The sequence below is a fragment of the Acinonyx jubatus genome, chromosome C2 (assembly GCF_027475565.1).
Source record: "Acinonyx jubatus isolate Ajub_Pintada_27869175 chromosome C2, VMU_Ajub_asm_v1.0, whole genome shotgun sequence".
Lineage (NCBI taxonomy): Eukaryota > Metazoa > Chordata > Mammalia > Carnivora > Felidae > Acinonyx > Acinonyx jubatus.
The window spans coordinates 65,709,763-65,729,663 of record NC_069384.1 but is presented as its reverse complement, the minus strand read 5'-3'; the positions used below and the strand labels follow the sequence as shown (position 1 = coordinate 65,729,663).

Here is a 19,901-nt window from a genome sequence, read left to right as displayed (position 1 = left end):
GACCCTGTAATTATTATATAATGCTCTTCTTCATCTCTTGTTACAGCCTTTAAAGTCTAGTTTGTCTGATATAAGTATGGCTACTCCAGCTTTCTTTTGGCTTCCAGTAGCATGATAAATAGTTCTCCATCCCCTCACTTTCAATCTGAAGGTGTCCTCAGGTCTAAAATGAGTCTCTTATAGACAGCAAATAGATAGGTCTTGTTTTTTTATCCATTCTGACACCCTATGTCTTTTGGTTGGTGCATTTAGTCCATTTACGTTCAGTGTTATTATAGAAAGATATGGGTTTAGAGTTATTGTGATGTCTGTAGGTTTCATGCTTGTAGTGATGTCTCTGGTACTTTGTCTCACAGGATCCCCCTTAGGATCTCTTGTAGAGTTGGTTTAGTGGTGACGAAGTCCTTCAGTTTTTGTTTGGGAAGACCTTTATCTCTCCTTCTATTCTAAATGACAGACTTGCTGGATAAAGGATTCTCGGCTGCATATTTTTTCTGTTCATCACATTGAAGATTTCCTGCCATTCCTTTCTCGCCTGCCAAGTTTCAGTAGAGAGATCCGTCACGAGTCTTATTGGTCTCCCTTTATATGTTAAAGCATGTTTATCCCTAGCTGCTTTCAGAATTTTCTCTTTATCCTTGTATTTTGCCAGTTTCACTATGATGTCATGCAGAAGATCAATTCAAGTTATGTCTGAAGGGAGTTCTCTGTGCCTCTTGGATTTCAATGCCTTTTTCCTTCCCGAGATCAGGGAAGTTCTCAGCTATTGTTTCTTCAAGTACACCTTCAGCACCTTTCCCTCTCTCTTCCTCTTCTGGAATACCAATTATGTGTAGATTATTTCTCTTTAGTGCATCACTTAGTTCTCTAATTTTCCCCTCATACTCCTGGATTTTTTTAATCTTTTTCTTAGCTTCCTCTTTTTCCATAATTTTATCTTGTAGTTCACCTATTCTCTCCTCTGCCTCCTCAATCTGAGCTGTGGTTGTCTCCATTTTATTTTGCAGTTCATTTATAGCATTTTTTAGCTCCTCCTGGCTATTCCTTAGTCCCTTGATCTCTGTAGCAATAGATTCTCTGCTGTCCTCTATACTGTTTTCAAGCCCAGTGATTAATTTTATCACTATTATTCTAAATTCCCTTTCTGTTATATTGTTTAAATCCTTTTTGATCAGTTCATTAGCTGTCGTTATTTCCTGGAGATTCTTTTGAGGGGAATTCTTCCGTTTCATCATTTTTGGATAGTCCCTGGAGTGGTACAGAACTGCAGGGCATTTCTCCTGTGCTGTCTTGAATAACTTGCGTTGGTGGGCGGGGCCGCAGTCAGACCTGATGCCTGCCCCCAGCCCACCACTGGGGCCACAGTCAGACTAGTGTGTACCTTCTTGTCCCCTCTCCTAGTGGCGGGATTTGCTGTTGTGTGGCATGGCCCGTCTGGGCTACTTGCACACTGCCAGGCTTGTGGTGTTGGGGATCTGGCGTATTAGCTATGGTGGATCAGCAAGGTGCATGGGGGCAGGAGGGGCAGGCTCAGCTTGCTTATCCTTCGGTGATCCACTTTGGGAGGGGCCCTGCGGCACCAGGAGGGGTTCAGACCCAACGCTGGAGCGATGGATCCACAGAAGCACAGTGTTGGGTGTTTGCGGGGTGCAAGCAAGTTCCCTGACAGGAACTTGTTCCCTTTGGGATTTTGGCTGGGGGATGGGCGAGGGAGATGGCACTGGCGAGTGCCTTTGTTCCCCACCAGGCTGAGCTCTGTCGTCTGGGGCTCAGCAACTCTCCCTCCCGTTGTCCTCCAGCCTTCCCGCTCTCCAAGCAGAGCTGTTAACTTATAACCTTCCACATGTTAAGTCCCGCTTGCTGTCAGAACACACTCCTTCCGGCCCCTCCACTTTTGCAAGCCAGACTCAGGGCCTCTGCTTGGCCAGAGGGGCTGTCACCACCCCCCCCCCGCCCCAGCTCCCTCCTGCTAGTCCATGTAGCAGGCACCACCTCTCCGCCCTTCCTACCCTCTTCCGTGGGCCTCTTGTCTACCCTTGGCTCCAGAGAATCCGTTCTGCTAGTCTTCTGGCAGTTTTCTGGGTTATTTAGGCAGGTATAGGTGGAATCGAAGTGATCAGCAGGACACGGTGAGCCCAGTGTCCTCCTATGCCGCCATCTTCCCACCTCTCAAAAAATGTGATTTCTTTAGCATTGTACAAAAATGGAATATTCACAGGAAGGCAGAGAGTAACATTATAAGTGCCAGGCTGTGTCAAAATGGTCTTCCTCATTGCCACTTTATTCTGAATGTAATGCAAATAGTGTATATTTACTGGGGCAAAAATTGCAACGATGGGCCATCATTTCTGTGCCATTGGTCGGGGGTTGTGCTTTGTAATTCCAAAGGAATCTTGAAATATTCATTTTCCATGACTTACTTTTAGCTACACTGTCTCTGCCTTTGTTTGCAGTAGAGGCTTTCCTTTAGCTTAAAAAAAAAAAAAAAAAAAAAAAGAACATCCTACTAAATAATGAACTGAATGTGTTAGGGCATTCGGGTGGCTTGGTCCAATTCTTAGTTTCGCCTCCAGTCATGATCTCATGGTTCGTGAGTTTGAGCTCCGAATTGGGCTCCACCTTAACAGTACAGAACTTGCTTGGGATTCTCTCTCTCTCTCCTTCTCTCTCTGCCCCACCCTGCTCATGCTTTCCCTCTCTCTCTCTCTCTCTCTCAAAATAAATAAACTTAAAAAGAAATAATGGGTGTGTTAACCTGGAAATTAAAGAAGAAATTGAAAAATACATGGAAGCAAATGAAAATGAAAACACAACAGTCCAAACCCTTTGGGATCCAACAGAGGCAGTTCTAAGAGGGAAGTACATTGCAATTCAGGCCTATCTCAAGAAACAAGAAAGGTCCCAACTACACAACCTAACTTGATACCTAAAGGTGGAGAAGCAAATAAAGCCTAAAGCTAGCAGAAGGGAAATGATAAAGACTAGAGCAGAAATACACAATATAGAAACAACAACAACAAACACAGAACAGATCAATAAAACTAAAAGCTGGTTCATTGAAAGAACAAATAAATTGCTAAACCCATAGCCAGACTTGTCAAAAATAAAAGAGAAAGGACCCAAATAGATAAAATCACAAATGAAAGAGGACAGATCACGACCAACACCAATACAACTATATATTATAAATTGTTTGTACAATAAAAACAAACACTCTAAGAGAATACTATGAAAAATTATATGCCAACAAACTGGACAATCTGGAAGAAATGGACAAATGCTAAACTACTAAAACTAAAACTGAAAACAGGAAGAAATGGAAAATTTGAACAGGCCCATAACCAACAAAGAAATTGAATCAGTTATCACCAATCTCCCAAAAAACAAGAGTCCTAGGTCAGATGCCTTCTCACAGGAATTCTATCAGACATTCAAAGAAGAGTTAATACCTATTCTTCTCAAACTGTTCCAAAAAATAAAAATGGTAGGAAAGCTTCCAAATTCATTCTACGAAGTCAGCATTACCTTGATTCCAAAACTAGACAAAGACCCCACTCAAAAGGGGAATTACAGGCCAATATCCCTGATGAACGTGGATGTTAAAATTCTCAACAAGATACTAGCAAATCAAATTCAGCAGTACATTAAAAGAATTATTCACCATAATCAAGTAGGATTTATTCCTGGGCTGCAGGGCTGGTTCACTATTGCAAATCAAACAATTTGCAAATTTAATATACCACATTAATAAAAGAAAGGAGAAGAACCATATGATCTTGTCAATAGATGCAGAAAAAGCATGTGACAAAATACAGCATTCTTTCTTGATAAAAACCCTCAAGAAAGTCAGGATAGAAGAAACATACCTCAACATCATAAAGGACATATATGAAAGGCCTACAGCTAATATCCTCAATGGGGAAAAAGTGACAGTGCTTTCCTCCTATGGTCAGGAATATGACAGGATCTCCACACTCACCACTGTTGTTCAACTGTGTACTGGAAGTCCTAGCTTCATCAATCAGACAACAAATAGAAATAAAAGGCATACAAATTGGCAAAGAATTCAAAATTTCACTCTTCTCAATACTCTACATGGAAAACTCAAAAGACTCCACCAAAAGACTGCTAGAATTGATACATGAATTCAGCAAGGTTGCAGGATATAAAATCAGTGTACAGATACCAGTTGCATTTCTATACACCAATAATGAAGCAACAGAAAGAGAAATAAAGGAATTGATCCCATGTACAATTGCATCGAAAACGATAAGATACCTAGGAGTAAACCTAACCAAAGAGGTTAAATATCTGTATGCTGAAAACTGTAGAAAGCTTATGAAAGAAACTGAAGAAGACACAAAGAAATGGAAAAACATTCCATGTTCATAGATTAGAAGAATACTGGTAAAATGTTGAAACTACCAAAAACAATCTACACATTCAATGCAATCCCTATCAAAATGACACCAGCATTCGTTTTTAAGGGGCGCCTGGGTGGCGCAGTCGGTTGGGCGTCCGACTTCACCCAGGTCACGATCTCGCGGTCCGTGAGTTCGAGCCCCGTGTCAGGCTCTGGGCTGATGGCTCAGAGCCTGGAGCCTGTTTCCGATTCTGTGTCTCCCACTCTCTCTGCCCCTCCCCCATTCATACTCTGTCTCTCTCTGTCCCAAAAATAAATAAATGTTGAAAAAAAAAATTTAAAAAACAAAATGACACCAGCATTCTTCACACAACTAGAACAAATGATCCTAAAATTTGTATGGAACCAGAAAAGACCCTGAATAGTCAAAGTAATGGGGTTTTTTAAATAATTTTTTTATGTCTATTTATTTTTGAGAGAGAGAGAGAGGGTGATGGAGGGGAAGAGAGAGAAGGAGACAGAGGATCTGAAGCAGGCTCTCTGACAGCAGAAAGCCCAATGCGGGGCTCAAACTCACAAACTGTGAGATCATGACCTGACCTGAAGTCAGATGTTTAACCAACTAAACCACCCAGGTGCCCCTCAAAGTAATGTCTGAAGAAGAAAACCAAAGCTGGACATATCATAATTCCAGACTTCAAGTTGTATTACAAAGCTATAACTATCAAGACTGTGTAGTACTGGCACAGAAACACATACATAGATCAAGGGAAAAGAATCGAGTACCCAGAGATAGACCCACAAATGTATGACCAGTTAATCTTCAACAAAACAGGAAAGAGTATCCAATGAGAAAAAGACAGCCTCTTCATCAAATGGTGCTGGGAAAACTGGACAGCAACATGCAAAAGAATGAAACTGGACCACTTTCTTATACCATACATAAAAATAAATTCCAAATGGATGAAACACCTCAATGTGAGACAGGAAACCATCAAAATCCTAGAGGAAAACACAAGCAGCTACTTCTTTGACCTTTTCTTACTTAGAAACATTGCCAGAGGCAAGGGAAACAAAAGCAAAAATGAACTCTTGGGACTTCATCAAGATAAAAATCTGCACAGCAGGAGCACCTAGGTGGCACAGTCAGTTAAGCATCTGACTTTGGCTCAGGTCATGATCTCACAGCTTGTGAGTTCGAGCCCCACAGCAGGCTCTGTGCTGACAGCTCGGAGCCTGGAGTCTGCTTCAGATTCTGTGTCTCCCTCTCTCTCTCTGCCCCTCCCCTGCTCACACTCTGTCTCTCTCAAAAAATAAATAAACATTAAAAAAATTTAAAAAACATCTGCACAGCAAAGGAAATAATCAATAAAACTAAAAGGCAGCCTATAGAATAGGAGAAGATATTTGCAAATGACATATCAGATAAAGGGTTAGTATCCAAAATCTTTAAAGAACTTATCAAACTCAGGACTCAGAACACAAATAATCCATTGAAGAAATGGGCAGAAGATATGAATAGACACATTGAAAGACACATGAAAAGATGCTCAATATCACTCATGATCAGAGAAATACAAATCAAAACCATAATGAGATACCATCTCACACCTGTCAGAATGGCTAAAATTAACAACTCAAGAAACAACAGATGTTGGCAAGGATGAGGAGAAAGGTGAACACTTTTGCATTGTTGCTGGGAATATAAACAGATACAGCCATTCTGGCAAACAGTACGAAAGTTCCTGAAAAAATTTAAAATGAATTACGTTATGACCCAGCAATTGCACTACTAGGTTTTTATCCAATAGATACAAAAATGCTAATTCAAAGGGGCACACGCATCCCAATGTTTATAGCAGCACTACTGACACTAGCCAAATTATGGAACAAGCCCAAAAGTCCATCGACTGATGAATGCATAAAGAAGATGTGGTATATACATACATATATATATATATATATATATATATATATATATATATATATATATATATACACACATACATACATACAATAGAATACTACTTGGCAATCAAAATGAATGAAATCTTGCCACTTGCAACAACGTGGATGGAACTAGAGTATATTATGCTAAGCAAAATAAGTCAGAGAAAGACAAATATATGACTACACTCATATGTGGAATTTAAGAAACACAAAAGATGAACAAAGGGAAGTGAAGGAAAAATAAGATAAAAACAGAGGGGAAGGCAAGCCGTAAGAGACTTAAATATAGAAAACAAACTGAGGGTTGCTGGAGGGAGGTGGGCAGGGGGATGGACTAAGTGGGTGATGGGCATTAAGGAGGGCACTTGTTGGGATGAGCACTGGGTGTTATATGTAAATAATGAATCACTGGGCTCTACTCCTGAAACCAGTACTAAACTGTACCTTAACTAACTTGAATTTAAATAAAGTTTTTTTTTTAAAGAATGATTTAAAAAAGTTAAAAAAAAATACTACTACACTAAGATCCAGTAATAGTGTGGATATTTATCCCCCCCCCAAATAGTGGATATTTATCCCTCCCCCAAAAAACACTAAAACACTAACTAATTCAGTGATACATGCACCCCTATGTTTATAACAGCATTATTTACAATAGCCAAATTATGAAAGCAGCCAAAGTGTGCATCAATGGATGAAGGGATAAGAAGATGTGGTGTATATATATGCAATGGAATGTTATCCAGCCATAAAAAGCAATGAAATCTCACCATTTGCAACAACATGGATGGAGGTAAATAGCATAATGTTAAGTGAAATAAGTCAGAGGAAAGACAAATATCATATGATTTCACTCAGATGTAGAATTTAAGAAACAATAAAAAAAGCAAAGAAAAAGAGAGAGAGAAGCCAATAAACAGACTCTTAACTATAGACAACAAACTGATAAACTGATAGTTACCAGAGGGGAAGTGAGTAGAGGGATGGCTGAAATAGGTGATAAAGAGTACCCTTATCATGATGAACCCTGAGAACTGTTGAATCACTATACTGTACACGTGAAACTAATATAACACCATATGTTAACTATATTGGAATGAACATTGAAAGTTAAAAAAAAAGAAAACATACAGATGACCAACAGGCAAATGAAAAAATGCTCAGTATCATTCACCATCAGGGAAATGCAAATCAAAACTACAATGAGATATCATCTCATACCTGTCAGAATGGCTAAAATCAAAAACTCAAGAAACAAGTGTTGGTGAGTATGTGGAGAAAAAGGAACTCTTTTTTACTTTTGGTGGGAATGCAAATTGGTGCAGCCACTGTGGAAGACAGTATGGAATTCCTCAAAAAATTAAAAACAGAATTACCCTATGAACCAGTTTTCACACCACTGGTTATTTACCCAAAGAACAGGAAAACATTAATTTGAAAGGATATGTGCACCCCTATGTTTTGCAGCATCATTTGTATATCTGTGGTGTTGGTTGTGATATGTCCTCTTTCATTCATGATTTTATTTATTGAGGTCCTTCCTCTTTTGTTTCCACAGAGCTAGAATAAACAATCCTAAAATGTGAATGGAACCACAAAAAGATCCTAAAAGCCAAAGCAATCCTGAAAAAGAAAAATAAAACTGGAGGAATCATGATTCTGGATTTCAAGTTATAAATCTGTCAACCTCAAGACAGTATGGTACTGGCACAAAAACAGACACATAGATCAATGGAGCAGAATGGAAAACCCAGAAATGGACTGACAACAATATGGTCAACTAATCTTTGACAAAGGGACTTCATCAAGATAAAAACTTCTGCACAGCGAAGGAAAACAATCAATAAAACTAAAAGGCAGCCTACAGAATGGGGAAAGGTATTTGCAAATGACATATGTGATAAAGCATTAATATCCAAAATCTATAAAGAACTTAGCAAACTCAACACCCAAAAAACAAATAACCCAGTTAAGAAATGGGCAGAAGACATGAATAGACACTTTTTCAAAGAAAACATCCAGATGGCTAACAAACACATGAAAAGATGTTCAACATCACTCATCATCAGGGATACACAAATCAAAACCACAGTGAGATACCACCTCACACCTATCAGAATGGCTATAATGAACAACATAAGAAACAGCAGATATTGGTGAGGATGTGGAGAAAAAGTAACCCTCTTGCACTGTTGGTGGGAATATAAACTGAAGCAGCCACTCTGGAGAGCATATGGAGTTCCCTAAAAAAAAAAAAAAAAAAAAAAAAAAAAAAATAGAACTACCCTCTAATCCAGCAACTGCAATACTAGGTATTCACTCAAAAGATACAAAAATACTGATTCAAGGGGGTACATGCACCCCGATGTTTATAGCAGCCTTATCAACAATAGTCAAACTATGAAGAGAGCCCAAATGTCCATCGACTGATGAATGGCTAAAAAAAATATGGTAAAGAGGCACCTGCGTGGTTCAGTCAGTTAAGTATCTGACTCGGCTCAGGTCATGATCTCACACTTCATGAGTTCGAGCCCCACACCAGGTTCTCTGCTATCAGCACAGAGCTCACTTCAGACCTTCTGCTCCCCTCTTTCTCTCTCCACTTTTCCCCTTCTTGTTCTCTAAACAAAGTATTAAAAGAAACAAAGTATTTTAAAAAAAAAGATGTACTATAAATGTACAATGGAATATTACTCAGCCATCAAAAGAATGAAACCTTGCCATTTGCAACCACATGGATGGAGCTAGACTGTATTATGCTAAATGAAATAAGTCAATCAGAGAAAGACGAATACCATACAATTTCACTCATGTGTGGAATTTAAGAAACAAAATAAACATATGGGAAGAGGGAAAATAAAAGAGGAGGGAGGGAAACAAACCACAAGAGACTCTTAATGATAGAGAACAAACTGGGGGTTGAAGGAGCTAGATGGGTAATGGGTATTAAAAATGCACTTTTTATGATGAGCACTGGGTGTTGTATGTAAATGATGAATCACTGAATTCTACTCCTGAAACCAATATTTTACTGTATGTGAACTAAAACCTAAATAAAATTACTTTCATAAAAAATAAATAAAAATAAAAGTTTAGTAGAATTGTTTTAAAAATAAAGAAACAGAATGAAATGAAAACACAACATATTAAAATTTGAGAGTGAAGAATTCCAAATCTGCCAATATGAAGTAGCTCCATTCCTCCCAGTTTCTGCCTCTTACAACCTAAAAAAAACCAAAAAAACAAAAAAAAACAAAAACAAAAACAAAAAAAAAAACCCCTGAATATAACATTCCAAACAAGCAGAGGAAAATTCTAAAAGATAGAAAGGAGGAGGAATGGCAAAGCAACTCAGGAGAGTGACACAGCAGTGATTTCCTTGGGTTTCCTTATTGTGTCTCATATATCCTGGACAATGCACCACAGAAGTTTCCAACCCAGAACCATCAACTGGTAGAAAAAGGAAAACAGAAACAAAACCAAAAACTCCATGAAAAGGCAATTTTCCCAGCCAAAGGACTGAGAAGACAGGAATATCCTAAAAACAAATTTTGGCATCACCCACCTTATAGTAGCAAACAACAAGGAAAAACTCTCCTCTCCCGGACTCCACATAGTTCAAAAGGGTTGACTAGGGAACTGATCTTCCACTTATCCTAACCCCACCCTTCAGAGAGCACACTCCAATTTGTTCAGCAGAGAGTGGTTAGGGACACAAGCAGGGAGTTAATCATCTATTCCCTGCCTGGCAGAAGCAGGTAGCACTCTGTTTCACTGTCAGGTGGTATTAGTGCATTAAGCAGGATGCTGACCTGCCATCTCCAGACTAATGGAGGCAGGTGGGAACACTCCAACCTGATGGGATGGTATTAGTGAGTTTGAATGAGCACTTGGTCCTACATCCCCTTCCTAGCATAAAAGAGGCATTCTAATTCTACTACCAAGGTAGCATCAATGAAGTCCAGAGACAACAAGATTGAATGAGATGGTACAAGGTGGAACTTCACACACACGTAAGGCTTCACACATACACTACCAGTTTTCCACGTCAGCAGGGAAATCATTAGGAAGTTGAATATCCACATCCACCTGACAATAAGCAATAGGCCATAACACTGAACAAGGTGGGCAAATCAGGTCTAGTCAGCACACATACTGTGTCAAAGGATCCTACTGAACCTCTACTCACGTTAGTGAGTTAGAACAACGCAGTTCAAGGAGTGATTGATACCATGCTTCCTATCTCTCCTGATGTCACTGGGCCCCCACAGGAAGATGAACTTCCATCCCCACACATCAGAAAATGAGGTAGTATGAGTCAGTACCCACTTTTGCTGGCGGGGAGGAAGAAGGTGTTGACATGGCTCGCCACAAAATTTGAATATACACACCCACCTGGTCCTCAAGCTACACTTCAATGGGAGGACTTAGTGGTTTAAAAAAAGTTATTAGTAGCATCCAAATTTCCTAATAGAATACCCAAAATATTCAGGAAACAATTGAAAATCACTCATCATACTAAGAACCAAGATAATGACATTTGAATGAGAAACAATAATCAATACATGCCAAACTCAAAATGAATCAGATGCCATAATTATCTGAAAATGATTTTCAACAGCCATCACAGAAATCCTTCAATAGGGAATTATGTATCTTCTTGAAACAAATGAAAATAAAGATCAGCAAATAGAAATTCCTAAAAGGAAATAAAATCATAGAACTGAAGAATATAATAACCAAGATAAAATTGGATAGGTTCAATAGTAGAGTGGAGATGACAGAGTATAAAAATCAGTGTACTTGGGGAGAGATCAATAAAATTTACCCAATCTGAACAAAAGAAGGAAGAGACTAGATTAGGGAAGCACAATAAACAGTCTTAGGGGACAAGAACAAAGATCTACCATTCATATAACTGGAGTCCCAGAAAGAGAGAAGAAAGACAGTGGGATTGAAAAACTTTTATAAGAAATAATGGCTGGAAACTTCCCAAATTTAGTGAAATACTTAAACCTACATATTTGGAAAGTGGAGCAAACACCAAATAAGATAAGCCCAGAAATATCCATGTCAAGAAACATCATAATTAAACTTCTGAAAACTAAGGGGAAAAGCTCTGGAAAGCAGCCAGACACAAAGCATTATGAATGAACATGAATTTGAATGACAGTAGATTTCTCATCTGAAACTACAGAGGCCAGAAGAAAGTGGTACAACATTTTTCAAGTAATAAAATAACTATCAACTGTGTATATACAGCAAAAATATCATTGAGGAATGAAGAATAAATATATTCTCAGATGAAGAAAAACTAAGACAATTTGTTTCCAAATCTACCCTTTAAAAAAGTCTAAAGAAAGTTCTCTAACCAGAAGGAAATGAAAGTTCTCAAATCAAAATCCCCTATTTTCACCTTAAAAACCCTGGTAAAAGAAGTCTTGGAACTTCAGAAAGGACATAAGAATGGGTAAAATTTGGGGTAAATATAGTATATTATTTGACTTCTTATGAGTTTCTTTTTTTTAATTTTTAATGTTTATTTATTTTTGAGACAGATGGAGACGGAGCATGAGCAGGGGAGGGGCAGAGAGAGAGAAGATGACACAGAATCCAAAGCAGGTTGAGCTGTAAGCACAGAGCCTGACGCAGGGCCTGAACTCATGAGATCATGACCTGTGCTGAAGTTGGACACTTAACTGACTGAGCCACCCAGGCGCCCCTACTTTTTATGAGTTTCTTAAGTCACATTTGATGGTTGAAGCAAAAATTATAGCACCATCTGATATGATTCTGCTCAAGACATTTACAGAAAATATATAAAATAACTATACTATAAAAGTAGAGAGGGCATAGGGGCCTAAATGAAAGTAAGGCTGCAGTTTCCCTCGAAGTGAAAAAATGTTGATACCAGTAGACCGTGATAATTTATGTATATTTGTTGTAATACCAAGAGCAACTACTAAGAAAACTCTACAAAGCAATACACTCAAAACAATATAAATAATTCAAGATTGAGTTATTTTAAAAGTACAAAATAACTCCCAGGAAAATAAGAAAAGACAAAAAGGAACAAAAAAGAGAGGAAACAAGCAGAAAACAAGTAAATAAATTGGCAGAATTAAGCCCCAACATATAATTACCTGATAGTATATTACCTTAATATATCAATTAAGTGAAGCAGACTGACATGGTAGATTGAAAATAAAATGATCCTACAAAATCAATATATGAAAATCAGTTGCATTTCTATATACAAATAATGAATTATCAGAAAGAGAAATTAAGAAAACAATCCATTTACAATTCCATCAAAAAGAATAAAATACCTAGGAATAAATTTAACCAAGGACATGAAAGACCTGAACACTGAAAACCGTAAGATATTTGATAAAGAAACTGAAGAAGGCACAAATTAATGTAAAGATATTCCATGCTCATGGATTAGAAGAATTAACATTTTTTTAAAAAATCCATACTACCCAAAGCAATATACAGATTCAATGTAATCTCTATAAAATTCCAATGGCATCTTTTACAAAAATAGAACAAACAATCGTAAAATTTGTATGAAACCACAAAATATGTCAAATAGCCAAAGTAATCTTTGTTAAAAAAAAAAAAAAAAAGCTAGAGGCATCTCACTTCCTGATTTCAAACTTATTATGAAGCTACAATCATCAAAACATTATGGTATTAGCATAAAAACAGACATACAGACCAGTGAAACAGAACCAGGAGTGCATAAATAAACCCATGCATACATGGTCAACTAATATTTGATAAGAGAACCAAGACTACTCAATGGGGGAAAATACAGTCTCTTCAATAAATGGTGCTGGGAAAACTACATAGCCATAGGCAAAAGAATAAAACTGGACCACTATCTTAGAGTATACACAAAAATTAACTCAAAATGGTTAGAGTTGAATATAAGACCTGAAACTATAAAAGTCCCAGAAGAAATCAAAGGCAATAAGCTCCTGGACATCATTCTTGGCAATGATTTTTTGGATATGATGCCAAAGCAAAACTAAACAAGTAGGACTACATCAAACTAAAAAGCTTCTGTTCAACAAAGGAAACCATCAACAAAATAAAAAGGCTATCTACCAAATGGGAGTAAATATCTACAAATCACATATCAATATCCAAAATATATAAAGAACTCATACAACTCAATAGTAAAATAAACAAACAAAAACACATTAGATTAAAAAATGGAATCAGAGGATCTGAATAGATATTTTCAAAAGAAGATCTACAGATGGCTAACTGGTACATCACTAATTATCAAATAAATGCAAATCAGAACCACAATGAGATATCACCTTACACCTATCAGAATGGCTATTACCAAAAAGACAAGAAATAACAAGTGTTAGTGAGAATGTGGAGAAAAGGGGGCCCTTGTACACTGTTGGTGGGCCTGTATATTAGCACAGCCACTACGGAAAACAGTATGGAGTTCTTCCAAGGATTAAAAATAGAATTTCCATATGGTCCAGAAATTCCACCCCTGGGTATTTATCCAAAGGAAACAAAACACTAACTTGAAAGATGTATGCACTCCGTGTTCATTGCAGGAATATTTATAATAAAGAAGATGTGGAAGCAACCTAAGTGTCTGCTATGGATGAATAGATTAAAAGAAAATACATACACACACAAACATACACACTCTGGAATATCATTCAGCCATAAAAAAGAAAGAAATCTTGCCATTTGCAATAACATGAATTGACATGAAAGGCAGTACACTGAGTAATATTTCAGACAAGTACTTTATGATATCCCTTAAATACAAACAAAACAAAAGAAAACAACAAAAAACAAAAAACACCAAACTCACAGATACGGAGAAAAGACTGGCAGTTGTTGGAGATAGGGGTTGGGTTGTAGGAGTTGGGTGGAATCAGTGAAGGTTGTCAAAGGTCAAATTTCTACTTATAAAATAAGTAAGACCTAGGGAATATAGTGTACATCATTGTGACTATAGTTAATAAATTGTGTATTTGAAAGTTACTAAGAGAAATTTTTAAAGTTATCACAAGAAAAACATTTTTGCAACTGCGTGTGGTGATTCATATCAACTAGACTTATTGTAGAGATCATTTGACAAGATATATAAATATTGAATCAATATTTTGCACACCTAAAAATAATGTCAATTATAGCTCAATTAAAGGAAAAAAGAAAATGACCTAACAATATGCTATCTACAAATAAACTACTTCAAGTACAATGACATATTTAAGTTCAAAACAAAAGGATGGAAATAGAATATGCAAATATTAGATTCTTTTAAAAAGCAGGAGTGACCATATTAATATGACAAAGTAAATTTCAGAGCAAATAAAATTATTTGAGACCAATAAAGACATTACATAATGATAAAAGAATCAATCCAGGAAGAAGACAAGAATTCTAAATGTGTGCATACCAAACCAAAGAGCCTCAAAAATACAGAAAGCAAAACCTAATAGAACTGGAAAAGGAGATAAATTTATCCAAAATTATAGTTGGAGATCTTAATACACTCTTCTCTTGGCATTTGATAGAATCATCAAACAGAAAATAAGCAAGGATATAGAACTCAACAACACAATCAACCAACAATATCTTTTTTTTTCAACCAACAATATCTAGTTGACAAATATAGAACATTCCACTCAACAAGAATGCACATGTTTTTCCAGAGTCCATAGAGCATGCCCCAAGAAAGACCATATCCAAGACCATAAAACAAACCTTAGCAAACCTTAGTTCTTTTAAAGAACTGAAATTATACTGTGTGTGTGTGTGTGTGTGTGTGTGTGTGTGTGTGTGTGTGTGTTTACCACAGTGGAATCAAATCAATAACAGAAAGACAAAATTTCCAAACACTTCCCAATTAATTAAAACACTTCTAAGTAATTCATGGTCTCAAGATATGTCAAAGGCAATTTTTTTTAAGTTTATTTATTTTAAGAGAGACAAAGAAAGCACAAGCTAGGGAAGGTTGGAGAGAGAGGTAGAATCCCAAAAGGTTACATACTGTATGATTTCATTTATATAACATTCCTAACATGGCCAAATTACTAAAGTGAAAAACAAATTAGTGATAGAAATCAGGGATGGGGTGGGAGAATTGGAAGGAGAGGATGTGGTTATAAGGGGGAATGTGAGGAATCTTGGTGGTAACTGAAACACTCTGTACTTTGAGAATATCAATGTCAGTATCTTGGTTGTGATATTACACCATAATTTTGTAGGACATTACTTTTGGGGGAAATTGAATGAAGAGTACATGGGGTTTTTCTGTATTATTTCCTGCAACTACAATTAAATCTGTATCTCATGGAAGCAACAACCTAAGTATCAAAATAAAAAATTCAATTAAAATGGAATGACACTAAAGCATAATTTGAGAGGAAATTTATAGCACTACAGACATGTATTAGAAAAGAAGTTCTCAAATCAATAACTTCAGTTTCCACCTTAAAAAATAGAAAAAAAAGATCAAATTAACTCAAAGTTAAGCAGAAGAAAAAAATAAAAAGATCTAAGCAGGAATCAATAAAACTCAAGTTAGGAAAACAATATAAGAAAGCTCTGAAGCCAAAAATTGTTTCTTGTGAAAATCAATACAACTGATCAAAAAGAGAGGGGTGGGGAAACAAATATTACCAATATCAAGAATTCAAGATAGGACATTAATAGTTCTCTCACAGACATAAAAAAATATGCCAATAAACTGGACATTGTGGGTTTTCACAATCATTATTCATTTCAAAATAAATCAACTTTACTTGGTCATATTTCACTTACCTGAATATTTAAGGAAAAGTAATTGGTATTAATACAATAAATACTGAACCAAAAGTTAAGGATACATTCGTATAGCACCTGTTCTTGTCCCAATAGCCAAGATTTTCTGAACTGGATCAAAGGCTAATGCTGTGGGCTGATAAGGAAAACCATGCCGAACTGTCTGAAAGAGAGCAGATAGTAAAAATAATCACCAGGAAAATAAAAATTAAAATCACAAGATACCACTATCCAACTACCATAATGACTAAAATAAGTATTTTAATTAAAAAAAATTACCATATGTTGGTAGGAGTGTAAAATGACACAAGCACTATCTGTCCTATGACCTATATTTCACTCCTATTTATGTATCCAAGAAAATAAGAGCATATGGCCACATAATTTGTGTAAGTATGCCCCTAATAGCTTTATACATAACAACCTGGAAAAAGTGCTAGTGTCCAACAAGAGAATCAAAAAACAAAAATGTGGTATACTCCTACAATAAACTACTACTCAACAGTAAAAGATAAAAACTAGTAACAGATGCAACAACATAGATGATTCTCAAAAACATTATGCTAAATAAAAGCAGCAATACACAAAACGGTGCATATAGTATGATTATATTTATATTAAAATTTGAACAAGCAAAACTAATCTATGGTTTAAAAAAATCAGAGCAGTGATTGATTTGAGGAGAACTCACTGGATGAGGGTATGAGGGAACTTTATTGAGTCAAGGTAATATTCTATATTTTGATAGAAGTTTGGATTACACAAGTGTATACATTGGTCAAAACTCATCAAATTGTACAATAAAGTTTATGATTTCTCTGTATGTAAACTGAATGTCAAAAAAAGAAAAAAGTATTATTAACAAATATTTAACTCTAGTTAATGATATGCACACTGAGGTTTTAAGAGGTAAAGTGTACTGACACCTGCAATTTAATTCGAAAGGCATCCAAAGAAGTAATATGGTTAGACAGATGAATAGACATATATGATAAAGCAAATATAGCAAAATCGTAACTGTCAAATCTAGGTGGTGAGAATGTATGTTAGGTGTGTGTATACATGAATGTTCACAATATAACTTTTTCAATTCCTTTGTATGTTTGAAAGCTTTCATAGTCATACAATGGAAAAAAAGAAAAAATATAGAGTTGATAATATCACAAAGATGATAAAACTAACATAAGGGTATCCAATAATATACAGGAATTAATTTCAACATGAAATATAACTTTTCAAAGAAATAGAGGACCCACATAGGTCAGGGAATGGGGATTCTAGAAGGAGCTTGGGAAGATAGTAGAGTAGGAAGACCTTGAGCTCACACCATCTCATGTTTACACCTAGATATCATCCACATCCAAGTAAATAAACCCTTATGATCTGAATAAAGTCAGAACAAATTCTACAACTAAAAATAGAAAAGAAGCTGCATCTCTGAATGGTTAGCAAGGACAGAAAGGCAGAAGGAGGCTGCCTGCAGGAGGGCAGGAGCTGTGCACTCAGGGAAGAGAAATGGGCCCTAGCACCAGGGAGCACCACAGTAGGGGGCGGGTACTCATAATGTTATAATCCTCATAATGTTTGGCTTTGAAAATCACAGGGGATGAATTCCCCTGGAGCCTGGAGCTTTAAAAGTCAGCTGACTCAGCACTGGGCTAGCCAGGAGGGCAAGTGATAGCTGGGTTGCTGCCCTTAAAAAGACAGAAGAGGCAAAGAAGCAACATAAAAATGGCAATTAACACAACACAAGGGGCAAACAGAAGACAGATCTGTTCATGCTGATCTCAGAGTGTGTTAGATTACTTCTCTGAAAATGAGGGAGCTGGCGGGCATCATTTTCCTCCCCCCAGCATCCCCGGCCCACACCCCAGCATAAACACAGGGTCACCTGCCAGAGGAAAGGCTGCATAGACCCTTGCTGACTAACCTGCTAGCAGTATGCCATACCCATGAGTTCTCCTGGGGATTTGCCCACTCCAACCCTGCTAGCCTTGGCCCTGGGTTCAGAGCCAATTTTGTTAAAGCTGCCCATGAAAAATTATTAGAATAAAGGAGTTCAGTAAGTTTTCAAAATTAGTTGTACAAATATAATATTTCTATATACTAGTAATGTACTATCCAAAAATGAAATTAAGAAAACAATTTCATTTATAATAGCATCCAAATGAATAAAATACTCAGGAATAAAATGAAGAGAAGTGCAAAACTTACATGCTATAACTACAAAACGTTGAAAAACATTAAAGACAAATAAAAGGAAAGCCATCCCATATCATGGATTAAAAGACTTAATGTTGATAAAGTGACAATACTCCCCAAATTCATCTCCAGAGTCAATGCCATCCCTATCAAAATCCCATCTGACATTTTTTGCAAAGTTCAACAAATTGATCCTAAGATTCCTATGGATATTCAATGATCCAGAATACCAAAAGATCTTGAAGAAGAAAGTTGGAAGATTCACATTTTCTGTTTTCAAAACTTACACAAATCTACAGTAATTGAGCAATGAGATACTAGCATAAGGACAGACAGATCAGTGGAACAGAACTGAGATTCCATAAACAACTCCTCACATTTTTAGTCAATTTATTTTTAATCAGGGTTCCAAGACAATTCAACAATGAATGAAAGAATAGTCTTTCAACAAATGGTGCTGCAACAACTGATACCCACATGTAAAAGAATTAAGTTGAACCCTTTACTTACTTTATTCCAATATTAACTCAAAATAGATTACAGACCTAAATGCAAGAGCCAAAACTATAAAGATCTTAGAAGAAAACATATGCTTAAATCTTAGTGAACTGGGATTAGGCAATTAAATCTGACATCAAAAACACAAGCAACAAAATTAAAAAGATAAACTGAACTTTGTGAGAACTAAAAACTGTTATGCTGTAAAGGATACTATCAAGAAAGTAAAAAGACAACCCAAAGAATGGGAGAAAATATTTGCAAGTCATACAAGTCATGTATCTGATAAGGAATTTATATCCAGAGTATATAAATGACTCTCACAACTCAATAATAAAAAGGGCAAAGGATCTTAATAGTCACTTATCCAAAGAATATATACAAATGAGCAATAAGAACATGATGACATGCTCAACAGCATTAGTAAATCACATCCACAACAGGATACAATTGTATAGCCACTAGGATGACTATAATAAAAAAGATAGATGCCAACACATGCTGACAAAGATGTGGAGAAATTGGAGGTCTAATACTTTGCTGGTGGGAATATAAAATCATGCATAAAATCTTTGGAAAATAGCTTGGCAGGTCCTCAAAGTGTGAAATATAGAGTTACCTATGACCCAGTGATTCTGCTCCTGGGTATATAACTAAGAGCAATGAAAAATAAATGCACCCAAAACTTCAATACAAATGTTCATAGCAGCATTATTCAGAATAGCCAAAAAGTACAAACAACTCAAATATCCATCAACTGATGAATGGATAAATGAAATGCAGTATATCCATACAATGGAATATTACTCATTAATAAAAAAAGAATGAAGTACACATATATGCTACACAGGATGTACCTTGAAAACGTTATGCTAAATGAAAGAAGCCAGTCATATATTATATGATTCCATTTAATGGAATGTACAGAATAGAAAAATCTGTGGAGTATGTGGTTGATTTCAAAAGAATGAAGGCTATCAACAGAATGACATAAATTCAGTAAAAATAAATGAAGCAAGAGAAAAATGTAGAACAGAGTCTAGAACAAACATGTCAAGGTAAAAAATTCTCAATTTTA

The 19,901-nt window shown here is 36.4% G+C and overlaps 1 protein-coding gene across 7 annotated transcripts in view; it reads right to left on the bottom strand.

The window, feature by feature from the left end:
* Positions 1-19,901, bottom strand: part of STXBP5L (syntaxin binding protein 5L) — a 381,398-nt gene that overhangs the window by 311,447 nt on the left and 50,050 nt on the right. For all 7 annotated transcript variants that reach the window (XM_027060943.2, XM_027060941.2, XM_027060949.2 and 4 more), the window contains exon 3: positions 16,189-16,286. In XM_027060943.2, coding sequence (XP_026916744.1) covers positions 16,189-16,286 — 98 coding nt within the window. The remainder of the gene's footprint in view (positions 1-16,188; positions 16,287-19,901) is intronic.